The following is a 16,262-nucleotide window of genomic DNA, read 5'->3' as shown; positions in this document are numbered from 1 at the left end:
AGGCTTAATGGAACAATAGGCTTATTCACAATTACACAACTACTGGAGTAGAAAAATTTAGGAAGCTAGGAGAAATTTATTTATAGTATATATAGAGTAAGAAAAGGCTTAAGATTTTTGGATAATTAATATTGATTATTTTTAAGACAAAAGGTATGAGAAGAAATACATTAATTTAGTTAAGAATAGCTTACTTATAAAGATGATAGAACAAGTGCTAGAAAAAGATAAAATGCTACAAATAAGTTATTTAAAAAAAAAAAAAAAAAATACTATAAAAGTAACACTTTACACTTTAGAGTGGGAATAAAGGTTCATCAGGATCATCGTTGAAGTTCAATTTTATATATATATATATATATGTTAATATATATTAGACGAATTATACAAAGAACAACCGTGGTACATGTTTTTCGTGCTATTCGCAGATAATACAGTATAATTTTGATTAATGAAAGAGGAAAATTGAAGTAGGAATTAGAAAATATTAAGGAGAGGGTTATGTTTACTTTTTTAGTTCTTTGGGCACTAAAACAGGACATGGTCAACTTGGCGACGGACAAAATAACAGACAAAATAAAGCATTTTATTAATCGCTTTATTTATTAAAATCATCATTCTTTCCCATTGATCTATTACCGGTAAATTTAAATACAATAGTCGGATTAAGACTACAGATTTCCACCCCTCGCATAACAATAAAACCCGACGGCCGGATGACCGAGCGGTCAAGGTGGCAGCCTAGCGGCCGGATGGCCGAGCGGTCAAGGTTCGCAGCCTGCCGCCCTGGGGACCCGGGATCGAATCCAAACGGGTCGAAAAATCCCCAGGGATTTTTCGGGCGGTGGTGCATCCGGATACGTCGGTTCCCGTCCCTCACCACCCGGTCGCCCCATTGTGGGCTTGGCCGAACCCATAATGGGCCTTCTAAAAGAGGCCCTCTTAGTGCCCACAGGGCGGAAAGAGTTAAAAAAAAAAAAAACAATAAAACCCACAACAAATTTAAAAGTAAAAAGCAACGAAAATCATTCAAAAAATATTAGAACAGTAAAACAATCCCGTGAATGAAATTAAATAATCGAAAAGTTATAGCGTAAAGCGTGAGTTTACATGTATTTTTAAATCGTGAAAAATTTTTATGAAGTAGATATTCTATATTATTCATATTTTATGAAATGCGGTAGAAATAAGAACTTTGCCAAACAGATCATCTACGGATTACGCAAGTTTCGCTGGAGTGTTTTTAGGCAGACTTTTGAAGAAGAGTAATTAAGAAATATACATAAAGAGGCCTATATATTTTGTAAACGCTTTCCTTTCATCCTGTAGGCACTAAAGGCCTTTTTGAATACTCATCGTGTGTTTGTCCAGGTCCATAATAGGACGGCCGGATGGCCGAGCGGTAAAGGTGGCAGCCTACCGCTCTGGGGGACCCGGGATCGAATCCGAACGGGTCGAATATTCCCCAGGAATTTTTCAGGGGGTGGTCCGTTCGGATATGTCGGGCCCCGTCCCTCACCACCCGGTCGCCCCATTGTGGGCCTGGCCGCCCCCATAATGGGCCTACTAAAAGAGGCCCTCTTAGTGCCCACAGGGCGGAAAGAGTTAAAAAAAAAAAAAAAAAAAAGGTCCATAATAGAAGTTGCCGGATGATGAGGGACAGAACCCGACATATCCTAGACTGATTTCCTACCCATGAAAAATCCTGGAGAGTTACTCTCCTAGATTCGATTCTAGATACCTCAGAGCGGTACACTAAAGCCTTGGTTGCTAGCTGACAAGCAGCTAAACAAGCCAATAACACAGTTCGTTTCATATAAAACGAATTAGACCTACATTGTTGGTTTTCTTACTTAGCAACAAACCAATAATATGATGATCTGCTAATGGCCAAAGAAGTAAAATGGTTACTCTTACGGTTCTGAAGGAGCCGTGTTCGAATTCGAATTGTAGCCTATTCATTAAAACCTCCAACAGCGCAAAGAGTTTAAAACATTAAATAAAATAAAACTAAACTTATACACCGTATTTAACAACAAAATTACAATTAAATATCAAGACCAAACTAAAACTACATTTTTATTATTTCGGATTGAAAATAACTTGTTTAGTTACTGTATAATTTTTAACCCAAAGGTGATATTGTACAAAATTCTGGTAGTTAGACGGAAAAGTAAATTCAATATACGCTCCGACGACACGAAAGTATAGGCTAGATATAATTCATATTTTACATGCTTTATTAATCAACGAGAAATGACAAAAAGAAAAGTAAAGTAATGTTTCGAAAGATCTTTCGCTTGAATGCTTTGATATTGAACAAAAGATAACATGATAACAGTGGAAATCCAATAGATGTTAAGATTGAATGAATACTCTGAAAGTTAAAATTAATTAAAGAAACAGTTAATTTTATAAAATAATTAAACTTTAATTTATTTTTACTTAACTTATTAATTCGATCTAATAAAAATTAATTTCATCGAACTAACAATTAAAATTTAATTTCGTTTAGGTGTAAATTATGAAACAATTAAAGTATCGAAACAATACTGTATATAAATCTTCTATAAGGAAGTTCAAATGATTTTAAATCCCCCTATATTTAGTTACTAGGTCACTAAGAACAATATATAAGTATTCTATACATCAATATTATATTGTTAACATGTAGATTCATCACTTTATCTTCACTTGTTATATTTCAAGTTTTTCATTGTAGCATTTGATCAATTGTTTCAAAAGTGTATTTCTTAAGTTTTTAAATACTACTTTATTCTCACAATAAGTTTTTAAAATTAAACATTATTTCAAAATATAAAAAAAAATTTCAATGTAAATAAATCATTACAAATCTCTAACATTGTCTAATTTAAAATAAAAATAATTATGTATTTTTAAACATTAAAAATTAAGTTAAATAATCTCACATAAACAAAGTATTTATTTATTTATTTATTTATTACGATAAATAAACTACTTAAACAATTCCAATATTGTTTAAGTAGTTTAAGTACACGACATAAAAAATTCCATTTAAAAAAAAGTACCGGTACATTTCGTATTTTATATTAAAAAAATAATAATAATAAGGAAATTTATGGGGAAGACTATAATTTGATTTTGGCCTTTTCATTTTCCAGTTGGATTATTTAGATAGTGATTTCCGATAATCATTTTGTTTTCAAGTTACCGTAACGGTATATGTAACTGGTTTTTACACGAAGAATGTTTCGTGTTGTTGAACCTAATATTAAATAGAAACTCTTTTCCGCGTTATGGAGGAGTATAACACACACATCACGAGCTTCGAATCTTCAATCGCCAGGGGGCGATATGTGGTGGTAAAATGTTGTCGCTTTTCTGACCGGGAGTGATTTGTAAATGAAAAAAAGTGTGGTTAGAAGTAATATTAATTGAAAATTATTAAATCAGATATGACAACTAGAATACTATATACAAAGGTAAAGTCTTCATGTTCTTATTTCAACTTGGAAACAAATAAACCGGTTTTAAGATTCGTGTTATAAATATATGACAGATGTCATTTTCTTATATTTAAATATACCTGTTTTATATATTAAAAAATCGAATTAAAATGGATATTTAATAAATATACTTTACATTGTGCTTATTTTAATCTGATGACACGTAAATTTTGTTTAAACAATTCCGTGTAATTTATTTCGTAAGCAATTTCCATAAACTTTGAACATTTTGATTGTTAGTTAATGTATATTTATTTAATTAACTAAGTAAAACATTGGACTCCGCATGATTGATTATGTGCAAAATTCCATAAAATCTAATGTGACAGATTTTTTATAGTTGATAAACTATAGTTGTTTGATATTGCAATTTTTCTTCTATTATATTTGATATGTCATTTTTTTTAAGTTAATCTGTGTGTGAAAACTGTATGTTTACTTTTCATTTAAAATGTTAATGTTAAAGCTTATTACAGAATGTAATTTATCCTTAAACAAGAATATCAATTTAGAATTATAGAGAAAATAAAATATTCAGATTCTGTGATTTTATCTAATAATTACCAGTTGTTTGTTATTGATATTTAGGGTGTGAAGAACGATAAGATTTTGCATTTCTTAAGATCATTTCTCGTATATTTGAAATATATTTAACAATATAAGAGTTTAATTAAATGCACCATCACTAGTTAAAGTTGCTGTAATAAAAATATTGGTAAATATTAATGACCAGTCCTTGCTTCCTACCTAGTTAAATTCAATTTAACTAAATGATGAGTAGAATTTAATTAAACTATTTAGTTAAATGTTGAAAATAAAAGTTTTTCAACATCATTGTAAGAATATTATGATACAGAAATACAACAAAAAATAAATAATTCTCGATGACTCGTAAATGGATTTTAATGAATTGGTGAATTGGGTCTTTTGTTCCATTAAATTGGTTTGATGGTATTATTATTATTTACTTTTTAGCAAAAATGTCATGGTTATGATTTTGCTTATTTTAGTAAAATAAACTTGCATTTAAAACTTTAATAGCTTGTATAAAATTTTCAATAAATATGTTTAAATTGAGTAAAACATCACATAAATAATTCAAATATACCAAGAATTACTTAAGTTAAATTTCTTTAGTATGACAAATAACTGAGATAGTTTTCTGACAGTTTATAGTTTACATCATTGATAACTACCATTTTTCCATCTTAAATTATTTTGTTTTAGAATTTATATGTACTGTACAATTGTTAAAAATAAATATAGAGTGTTCTCCTCAAATCTCTCTAGTTGTATGGATTAATTTTGGAAAAAGAAATGTGATTATAATACTGTAGACAATGGTAGTAGAAAGTGCATCTAAAGACATGACATAATACATTAAATCAGTACATTTCCACATGTGCTCCTGATGTGGCACATACAATATTCAATCTTTACTTGATTTTAACCTGTGTCCAAACCAGCATATTAAGAGTTTTAGGAGTTAATGGCATCTTCAATTCTTGTATGCAGGACTTTAATGTCTGACACTTTTGTAGCAAACATGCAATTCTTGACATACCCATCAGGAAAAAGTTCAAAGGAGTGATGTCAAGTGATTGGATTGGACAGGGCCTTTGGTGACTTTTTTTTTTCATGTAGGTGATGCCCTGCTTGAGAAAATTTGCCATGTTTTGTGGATTGTTGATGATATGAGTTAAATGTTTTGCTAGTTCCTGTTGCAGGGATGTGAATTTTTTGTACCAGAAATTGTTAATGTTGTCTATACCAGGTGTATTGACAATATCTGGTGTAGACTCTATACAATGGCTGCCATATATGGCTGTTGTGTACAGTCAATCCCTGTAAATTTAGTGAGTGCTTCCTGGAAAAAGAGAGAAAGAGTATGGATTAAACCTGAATCTATTTCTGGCAATGAAGAAGTGTTGGTATTGTCAGCTTCAGAGAAAATAGTAGTGGTAGGAACATTGTCAGTGGGTCTTGATGATTCTGAAGGATTGTGATCATTGTTGATGTTAGAAGTATTTGTTTGTTGATATAATAGTTTTGTGATATGTTGTTTTTGGTATAAGGTTGTTATATATAATTTTTCTTTTTTGATTAACAACCCTTTGTACAATGACTTTGAGATGAGAATATTATTGTTAAAAAAGTAATGTAACTGTTGTTGATATAACAGTTACATATAAATATACATGATATAAACCAGTGGTCCCCAACCCTATGCCCGCGGGCACCATAGCGCCCGCCGATTGTTTTACGTGTGCCCGCCGCTGTGCGACCACGATAAAAATAAAAATATTTCGGTTTTCAATAAAATGCTATGTAAAAGTTTTTTCGTTTTTAATGATTAACCACTCAAAAGTAGAAATTGCATCCAACACAGATAAAAGCACAAAGCGAAATGCGACCGATCTCTTTTTCCCCTCCGCCAAATCTTCACCAACCAAATTTCCCATACCTGAAATGAAATAAACCAGTCCGTTCTGAATATCATAAAATCAAAGTACAGATCACGACTTACAGATGAACACCTTGACGATTGCTTACGAGCAGGAATATCATCATACTCTCTTAATTATGAAGCAATGGCCAATGAAATGCAATGCCAAAAATCACATTTACTTTCAGATTTATATTTTTTATAAAGAATTTTTATACTCTGTAGATTTTGTATGCATTGTTTAGTAATTACTTGTTCTGTAAAAATTATTGTTAATAGTCTTGTGTATGTTTTATTACATTTTTGGAATTAAATGTTTTCTGTACATTATGTGTATGTATTATTAACTATGTCCAAGTATAAATTCACCTTGAAAAAATAAATGGTGCCCGTCGTCCGGCCGGTATTCTAGAATGTGCTCTTAGGTACAAAAAGGTTGGGGACCCCTGATATAAACTGTTGATGTAATGTTGTAACTGATATAACAGTGTGTTGTTATATCTGTTTCAAGTTTTGTGATGGTGTAATAAGAACAGATGATAATCTCATTCCATTCTGATGTCCATTGGCATGGTTTACCTGCCTTAGTAGTTGGGCTCCAATTTGAAAAAATTGCAGACCTATAAATTCCCACTGTCGTCCATCTCTGTTTATCTGTCCTTCCTTAATCTTGAGAATGGTGCTAGATAGATAAAAGTCAAGACCAGATATGGAAAGCTTAGGAGGCTCCAACTAACTATATATGAACTTCTGGTCTCAACTGGAAGTCATGTGATTTCAGTTCAAAAATTTTTTCCAGAGCCAAGTTATATAGATGACTGGTATGATTGTTGTTATCAGTAAAAGTTATCATCAGGACAAGACACTACTAATTTAAGGTAGAGAGCATACATCTTAAATTAAATAAATTAAAAATATGATTAAAAATTGCAGCCTGGCATTGTGATGATATCACAATAAATAATTGTTTGTATGTGGCTGGATTGCCTCAGAAACATCAAGGTTAGGTTGGTTTTCCAGAACTGGTGTGAGCATTGCAGTAGTCATATTTGGACCAACACTGGTATAACCAAGAGAGACTATGACATATTTTTTGAACATGAGAGTCTGCCTAAACCCACGAGTGCTGACGTTGTTAATCCAGGTGATGTTTGACTGGTATTACACTTGGATCATATTATTACCATGGTTAAATCTCCATGCATGTGTGTTCAATCACTCTTGGTTTTATTTCTCCTCACAGACCTCACTGGCATGGGTGACCCTACCAGGAGCAGATGCTCCAGCTGGCAAAACACTGTGGTTCATCAGAATTACTGATCTCTTTCTCCACAGCAAGGTGGTGACTGGCAAGAGAGTTATTATTATTATTATTTTACAATGAGAAAAATAATTTATTTTTTCACAGAAGTCAAAATAGACTGAATATTTTCAAAAAATAAAGATGTCATCGTCAAAGCATCTATATAAAAAACAAAGAACTTTTAAGTATAACATTTATATACAGTAAGATTTGTCTTTATCAGTGCATTATACACAAGAAAATGGAAATTGAGACGCAGGAAGAAAGTTTAATGTAGATGGAAAAACATGTAGTGGTGGATTCAAACAAAGGACATTCTTGAGAAAATGTCACAAAATCAGCAATTGTTTCACAGAAAGATGGCAAAATATTCCAACCTGGAAGAAAATCTGTTGAGATATATCCATGATTTCAGGTTAATGGATTTTCTGTCTGTTGAAATGATTCAGTTTGAGGCTCAAAATATGAAAATTCCAGAAAATGATTATCTGAACATTATAAATAGCTTTTGCTAGGACTTATCACACACTATTGAGAAATCACTCAGAGACCAATGAACATTAACATTAACTATTTATTTGTAACCAAAGTATGCATTTCAGGCAGACAAGCTATCCCTCTTCAAATGTTACAATCACTAATTTACAAGCATGTAATCCATAAATCTAAATCCATAAATCTTCTATCAGCAACTTCCCATTAACTATTTGGTTACACAAAATGTAAAGAATTTTAATTTTCTGCCATTTAATCTATAGCTGTATAGGCATTAACTGTATAGAAATTGTTTTTAAACCAATCTACAAATCTAAGTCATTGCCAGACATACCGATTATTTGTGTGGTGTTTTTATTTGGAATTAATCTGTCATTCTCTAATTACATATATTACAGACCAAGGCTTAATCAATTTGTTATTCTGTAATCTCAACTATTACAGACCAAGGATTTCACATCTTTTTTATCCTGTTATCATACAAAATATTTGCACAATACTTTATTTACATTTTTTAACAATTATAATTGTTAAAAAATGTGCATCATCAAATTACAAATTCTCAAAAACAAAGTATTAACTAAACATTGAAAAAAATGCAAATATTACAATAAATGGGGGTAGAAAAAACAATCTGTTATTTTAAGTTACAGATCTACTAAAAGAAGGTAAAATTAAATTAATTTGGTGGGACCTGGAAAAAAACTTCTGCTGTTCTATAATCTGTTAAAATGAGATTTTACTGTAGTCATCTTCCTCAGGAATTATAATAATTTTGTGCATGTAAATTAGAGTATTTGTTTTAAAATTTGTATTTGTTCTTTTGTGAAAATGTTCTGCTTGATTTAAAATTTGATGTTTAAAAGTGTTCTATTTAGTTATATTCATTACCTGATGATGATTGTTTCAGATTAATGAAAGTATTTGTGATAGTAAAATAGTTGTGACCAAAGGGCCAGTATCTCTTCAATACCACGTCAGGATGACACCACTGTATCCTTAGGTCGATACAGAGACCACAAGTTCGCGCGAGCAGTTACGTATGAGTTTTTGGACTCGGAATGGAGTGAATGGAGAGAGAAACAGATGAAGAGCACTCAGAGATGTTTATAACAAAAATACCCATTTATTTTAAATATATCTAAGTTAGTTTATACATCAGAATTCATTTAAGTTTACAAAAGTTAGGATTTGCCTAAATGTAAGCTAGGTGAATTGCATTCGTTATTGATTTACAATCGCTTCTGTTATCGAGTTATTATCACGTTCGCTATCGGTTTACAAGGAGTAGAGAGAGCATACAATAATTTGCAGGCAGGATAAATACCTTATATTATACTGTTGATAGAGTAACAGTAGATAAATCCTTCCTTTTACCTTCAGGAACAGTTCTCTTTGAAGTTAAGTAGGTGTGAATTGTTGATATCTTAGAGTTCAGTAGGTTGGAGGAGGTCTTGGTTGACGAACAGGAACAGTCTCTCGAAGACAATCTCAGCGGGAGGTAGACGTGCGGCACAAACACACAATCAAATCAAAACTTCCTCGATCTTACTCATCATGCCTGCCTTTTTATATGAAGTGTTCTTTTCGGGCCTTTCCCCAATTTTGTCAGAGATGACAATCTCCTTGGACCCATGAAGTGATGGGTGACATACACAGTGCGGCAATTAAATTCTGGGACTGAAGCTATATCTCAGCAACCAGTAGCGACATCTGTTTAAATTTTATGTCATATGAAGTTTGGACATATATGAACATAACCTAAAACTTTTATTTAAATCGGTTGACATTTATCATTGTTTTTGATATTTTGTTTATCAGTTTATTTTGTTACATGTCGGAAAACAATAATGGAACAACGTGCTGTTATTAAATTTCACGCTAAACTTGGCACAAGTGCCACAGAAACGTTCAAAATGATGCAAAAAGTGTATGGAAGTGAGTGTTTATCACGGTCAAAGACTTTTGAGTGGCACAAGCGATTTTTGGAAGGAAGACAATCACTGGAGGACGACAAACGTGTGGGAAGGCCAATAACAATTCGAACAGCAGATTCGATTCAAAAAGTGCAAGAATTTGTATCCAACGATCGCAATGCAACACTGAGAATGATGGAACAGGCATTAAACATTAACAAAGAGACAATACGACAAATTCTTAAAGAAGATTTGGGCAAAACAAAAGTCTGTGCTAAATTTGTTCCGCACACACTAACCCAAGAGCAAAAATTGGTGAGACTAGAACATTCCAGAGAGATTGTACGAACAGCAAATAACAGCTCAACCTTCCTCAAATCAATTGTTACTGGTGACGAGACCTGGTGTTTTCAATATGACCCACAAAGAAAACGTCAAAGTGCCGAATGGAAGTCAAAATCATCACCTCAAGCCAAGAAAACACGAAAAGTTCCATCAAAAATCAAGACGATGTTCATTGTTTTCTTCGATAGCAAAGGCATCATCCACCGTGAGTTCGTCCCACAGGGTCAAACAGTTACTGTTGCTTTTTACTTGGGAGTTTTACAACGATTAATGAGAAGAATTCGTCGAATTCGTCCAGAATATCGCAATTCTGATGACTGGTGTTTGTTACACGATAGTGCACCGAGTCACACATCATTGATTGTTCGTCAATTTTTGGCACGAAATCAAGTCTGTGTGTTGAATCATTCGCCATATTCCCCCGATTTAGCACCATGTGACTTCTCTTTATTTCCAAAAATGAAAATGAAGTTGAAAGGATGCATTTTTAATGATATTGAAACCATCCAAAGAGAGTCTATGCGCATATTAGAGGCAATACCGAAAATTGAGCTTGAGCAGGCATTTGAATCACTATTGAATCGCTGTAAAAAGTGTATTGAAGCAGGAGGAGAGTATTTTGAATAATTTAATAAAAGGATTTGAATAAAATTGTTTTGTTTCATTTTTATAGATCCAGTCCCGGAATATAATTGCCGCACTGTGTAATTATGACAGAGATTTATTCATCTCGACAAGGAACCCAACTCGTGAGAGTCGAGTTTTGAACTGATCTTATCGAAAAATTTTGTCGGTTGACTTTCCGTTGAAACTAGCCCATTTTTTTATAAACTTGTTCCGTCTTTATAAAATTGTATTTAAAGTATAAAATTTATAAAATATTAAGGTTTATAACACGAAATTTCTGATCCTCATGTAGTTACTTTTAACTGGTTTTTTGGATGTTTGTGTGATATGGCTGTTACTTATGATGATTGAATTGGTGTGCAGATATAATAATTTGCCAAATGTTTGTTGTACTCCATTTTGAAATCTACCATATATTCCCGCAGATAAGACGATAGTTGAATCATAAAAAAAAGGCCCCCAAAATCTGGGGTCATCTTATAGGACAGATTCAAAAAATTAGATTGAATTATGTAACAATAAAAGCAATACTAGAACAAAATAAATATTGAAAGTTATGTTTATTGAGCTACTGAGGAAAAAATGGACAAACCATAATTATTTACTAGTAGAGAGTAGGGTATGTTCACAAAGTAGAATAGCCCGTATGACATTTTTGTGAATAGTCAAGGTCATTACCCGAATGTTCAAATCAGTGCGAATGTTTACAACAATTGCAAGGCAGTGCAGCCAGATGCAAGAAAATAAAATTTGTTTATTCGAAAAATTATGAATAGGACGTAATTTCGTATACACTATACAGTATTATTATCCAGATGATGATCGCTGATCTAAACTAAATTTATAGGCCGTTGGTAGTTTGGGGGTCGTCTTATAGGGCAGATATATGCTAAAACTATAAAACTTTGACGAAAATTTATACCTCGTCTTATCTGTGGAAATATATGGTATTTATCCTACTAAAATCTTATTTATTTTTACTTATTTTAAGAAGATGTGTTTTGTTATTTCTAAATTATCATTATTATTTAATGTCATGCCTACTTTTTTGTATTAAACTAGCTTCAGTTTTGGCTGTTGTTTATTTTTTTTACATATTTACTGAATTAATTCAAAGTAGTTTCAGTCTAATGATATGTCTGTTTTGATAACAATATTTCAAAAAAAGATTCTAAAACTTGAAGATTAATTTTTATTTCTTTTGCAAAATTTTTTAATTGTGTTTATATAACTACACTTACTATCCTATTGTTTCAATACTAAAATCCTTCTAACATTGTTTTATTCATTTTATTGTAGTACATCTAACTTGATTGTGACCTAAAAAAAAATTCTGGGATACTTTGAATTGAACAAACCAGGTTATGTACTTTACATAAATATTCACCTGACTTTCATTTATATTGTCCTATATATTCTTTAACCGGTCATTTCAGTTAGCATCCTAGTATTATTTTCTAGTTTGATAATTATTTTGTGTTTATATAAAGTGAAAGTTGGTTGATAATTTAATCTTTAACATGTATTTTTCTCTAGGTTTTTTTCTCATTTCTTAAGAGCTGAATATTTAGCCATTTTTTTTTATTGCTTATTTTTATTTCATTATGTTTGATCCTAAATACACTATTATTTACACTCTCTGGAACCTGTAACCAGCACGTAATGCGTGTATATGCCCTACGATTTTCCATATCCTACAGAATAAAAAAGACCCTCCGGATTGCACCAGTCTCCCCGGTATCTATTCTATCCCAATCAGAAACAACAGATGGAATGAAGATATGTTATACATCGGTTCAACCAAGCGTTCCTTAAACACCTGTATACGAGAACACCAGGTGGATATCTGGAACAGGAGACTCACCACAGCCCTCGCTATGTTTGCATCTGATCCCAAGGTCAAGGCGCGATTCGAGAAAGCTACAGTCATCGTAAACACACCCCACTAGGAACATCTCAGGTGTCTAGAAACTATAACCATCTGTATGTCGGTCGGGTAGCCACGTGCATCAACTGGAAGGAAGAGCTGAGTCTATCTCTAGCCTGGCAATCCCTGTTAGATGCCAACCTGCACTTACCTCTTCCAGCACACAACCATGCATGTCAGGCGGGACCCGTTTTGGCTGAATGACACCTGATCCCACTGAATAACATACACTCCATTCAGGAAATTCCTTAACTAGTTGACCTGAAGAAGAACAACATGCTTGTTCGAAAATGTTTGTCACTTGCGATATACAATATATATGCATTACGCGCTGGTTACAGGTTCCGGAGAGTGTAAATTTCACCCTGGTGCTCAAGTTGGAATCATTTCTGTGTTACACTATTATTTGTTTTAAAAATGGTTAATTCCAATCCTCCTGTAATCCAAAACAATCTCATTAAATTTTCTTCTATGTTAGCATATTTAATTTGAAATTAATTTTTCTAAAACTATTGTTATATGCCATTCATTAGTTATAAATGTTTTCCTGTTTTTATCAATAAAACTATAATAGATCGAGATCATTTATTGAATGCATGTAGTGTTAAGTTGGTGAGAGTATTGCTTTTAAATTTCATATTCATAAAACTGTTAAGAACTTTGCTATAAGTAGAGGCATCTTGTAAAGACACTGTAATTCTGTATCATTTTCTACCCTGGCTGTTATATATACATAACAACGGAAAGTATTGGAATCATGTCACATTTGACCCCTTTGAGGTTTTTGAAAATTGTCATGTTTTGAGATCTCCTGAATCCAAAAAAGTAAAAAAAAAAAAACAGAAAAAATTGTGTGTGTGTGTATGTGTTTGGATCTATTTTGTTCAATGTCTCAGACTGGGGTAATGATAAACAAACAAAATTTTGGCGTGGTAGTTTGTGTATAGGGAACATTGATGCTATTACAGTTTCGTGATTAAGGGTTGAAGGGTTGAGGAAATAGAAAGGGGTTGTGCATCATATTTCAAGTGGGATCAGACTTAATGAATAAAATATTCATTATTAGTATATACAGCTTTTTTATAAAACTCATCTCTACTTAAAATTAAGTATTTTGCCATTTTATTATAATTAAAAATATAAAAAATTTTTTGTAATAAAAATCTCATAACTGATGTCACCATCCACCCATTATTTATTATTATATCACAATTTTATTCATTATAGTTAAAATATAAAAGTCTTTTAAAATAAAATCTCATAACAGTAGGGAAAGTTATGCAAGTGGTTGCTAGTTTTAATATTTACACTGTTTTTTGTGTTTATTGCAGTGTTTGAAAGATTTGATAGTCATATATTACCAGAAAATTTAATTGGCTTCGAAAAAATTACAAGTGATAGCCAACAATCTACAGGCATCAGTCCAAAACTAGGTTTGAGTTACCTGTACCCATGTGCCAATGGTATGCCAACAATGTACTAGGGGGACTAGGTTAGTCCCCTAAATTCCTTGAAGTACAATCTAAATATTATTTTTAAGGCATTTATATTTGAAACCTTTTACTTGAAAAATTTGTATTTTTTTGTGTATTTTTCCCATTTGACCTGCCCTCCTTTACACTGAGTTCAACTCTTCTATGAGCCAGCCTGAATACTCTTCAGGGCTTCTTCAGTTGACTTGTCAAACGACTAGCTTGCAAACATGTGTTCCTGTCATACTGTTGCATTTTGTGTGCATCCAGGAAGTTCTGTAATAATAGATTCTTAATTTCCTGTATTTATTGAAAACAACATTGCATTAGTGAATTTTGTATTTTTATTATTATAAAACAAAAGTTTTCATCTATTCTTTCAATATTGTGAATAAAATTTTGTTTTAGTCTGGGTTCACACACTAATACACAAACTTCCCTGCAAAATTTCAGAAATTTTCAACAAAAAGCATAATAGTTATTAAGCTACAAAGAGAGTGAACAAAATTGTGTCCCTGCACACACACTGACATCCAAACAGGAAAAACAGAAAAACCAAATTTTTTGCATTTTTTGATGTTTCAAGGTCTCCTGAATTAAAAAAAATGTAAAAATCTTTCATTTTTTAACTGATCGCCCTCTGATAATTATATATAACAGAGCCAGGAAAGTAAATTTAATGTGCCAATGATGTGTGAATAAAATGAGTTTTTCAGGTGATTAAATAATAATTGTTATAATGTATGAAAAATGGGTTCTCTCACATTTAGTCTGATTTGAAAATTGTCACCTCATGCTGCCATCCGTACAAAGAATTAGTTGTATGGTACTTGAAAAAATTGTAAATGAGCAAAATTTATTTCAGAAGTTAAGTTAATAAGTATATACTAACATCATGTTATTTTTTTAAACCAGTGAACTTTCAAATGAGCAAAAATTATTAATTAAAATTATGAAATAAAGTTTTTTAAAGAAATGGGGTTATTTATTTAAAATTACTATACTACATATATTGTTTATTTGGCAAACATGTAATTTTTCCTGTGTACTCAGCAAGAAATATACAGATTGTTCATACCTTACCACTGAGGCAAATACTTTTTGAAAGTTGATTCTTTCTCTTTGTTCATATCCGTGTGCAACTAACTAAATCTGGTTTTATAATGATCAATGATACCATCTTTCTGCCATTTGATTTTAAATTCCCATTTATTTGAGATTATTTTTGTAATTTGGGGTGTGGGAGTAGTTTTTAAGTCTCACTTTTGTACTCATTGTTTTGAGTTATACAGTAGAGCATCGATTATTCGACCCCCCGATTAACCGACCGCGTTCTAGTCGGCAAATTCAAATTTCCGCTAGTGATGTGGCGCTACAATATTTGGTTATGTCTTGGCTACTTTAATATTATTTTTGTTAAATTTTTGCATGTTTTAGCTGGCAGCACTGGCTCGACCATGAAAGGGAGGCTAGTATTTAAACCAGGCCTAATACACTATACTAATAATGTATTTTTTCATACTTTTCGGTTATCTGACTTTTCAGTTATCCGACCAACCCCAGTCCCCAATTAAGTCAGATAATCGATGCTCTACTGTACTTTAATTCCATAGTGTTAATCATTCTGTTTTATCTTATCTGTTCAGGACTTCTCTTTTATCTGTAAAACAGTGGCTGTTACTTGCTAAATATGCTTCTTTGTTACAGACTTTCTTCAGTTTCAGGTTTTTTGGTCTTGACTGATCATGAGCATCCATTTTCTATTTTAACTGCATATATACTGTTTTATTGATCTGTAACTCTTTTATATTCGAAGATACTCTTTCTTCCTTCAGTATATCAATAGAGGAGTCATGGTTTGACTCGCTGTATTTTTTGTATTCCATCAGCTGTAATGTCTTCTGAGATTGTAGCAGGTTTAACAATGCATAAAGAGAGTCCTGGCTTGCATCAATTTCCAGTTATTCAGTAAATTGAAAATCTTGAACTTTTATGACAACTTTTGTACTTTGGTTCCAGAGATGGTAAGCCTTTGACTCTTGTGAGTATCCTACTAAAATGTACTCTTTTTTGCTTGATAGCTTATTTTTTTTGTGTTCTTTTCTGAAAGCAATTGCTTTACTTTCAATGATTCTCAGGAAGCCAATATAGAGTCTATAGTTCAAATGGAGTTTTTTCTCTTCCAGGGCACTAGTGGGACAATGATTTCCTATGTAAATTACTATGTTAATTGCTTATGCCCA

At 32.1% G+C, this 16,262-nt stretch overlaps 1 protein-coding gene across 1 annotated transcript in view; it reads left to right on the top strand.

The window, feature by feature from the left end:
* The first annotated feature begins 3,338 nt into the window (after positions 1-3,338).
* The window catches only part of LOC136989027 (unconventional myosin-Va-like), a 124,390-nt gene continuing 111,466 nt past the window's right edge, over positions 3,339-16,262 (top strand). Inside the window, exon 1 of the mRNA XM_067287069.1 lies at positions 3,339-3,464. Coding sequence (XP_067143170.1) covers positions 3,438-3,464 — 27 coding nt within the window. The 5' untranslated portion in view covers positions 3,339-3,437. The remainder of the gene's footprint in view (positions 3,465-16,262) is intronic.

The sequence above is a fragment of the Centruroides vittatus genome, unplaced genomic scaffold, assembly GCF_030686945.1.
Source record: "Centruroides vittatus isolate TY-2023 unplaced genomic scaffold, ASM3068694v2 scaffold_435, whole genome shotgun sequence".
NCBI lineage: Eukaryota > Metazoa > Arthropoda > Arachnida > Scorpiones > Buthidae > Centruroides > Centruroides vittatus.
The sequence above is the reverse complement of the archived record's forward strand: the minus strand, read 5'-3'. Positions and strand labels throughout refer to the sequence as shown.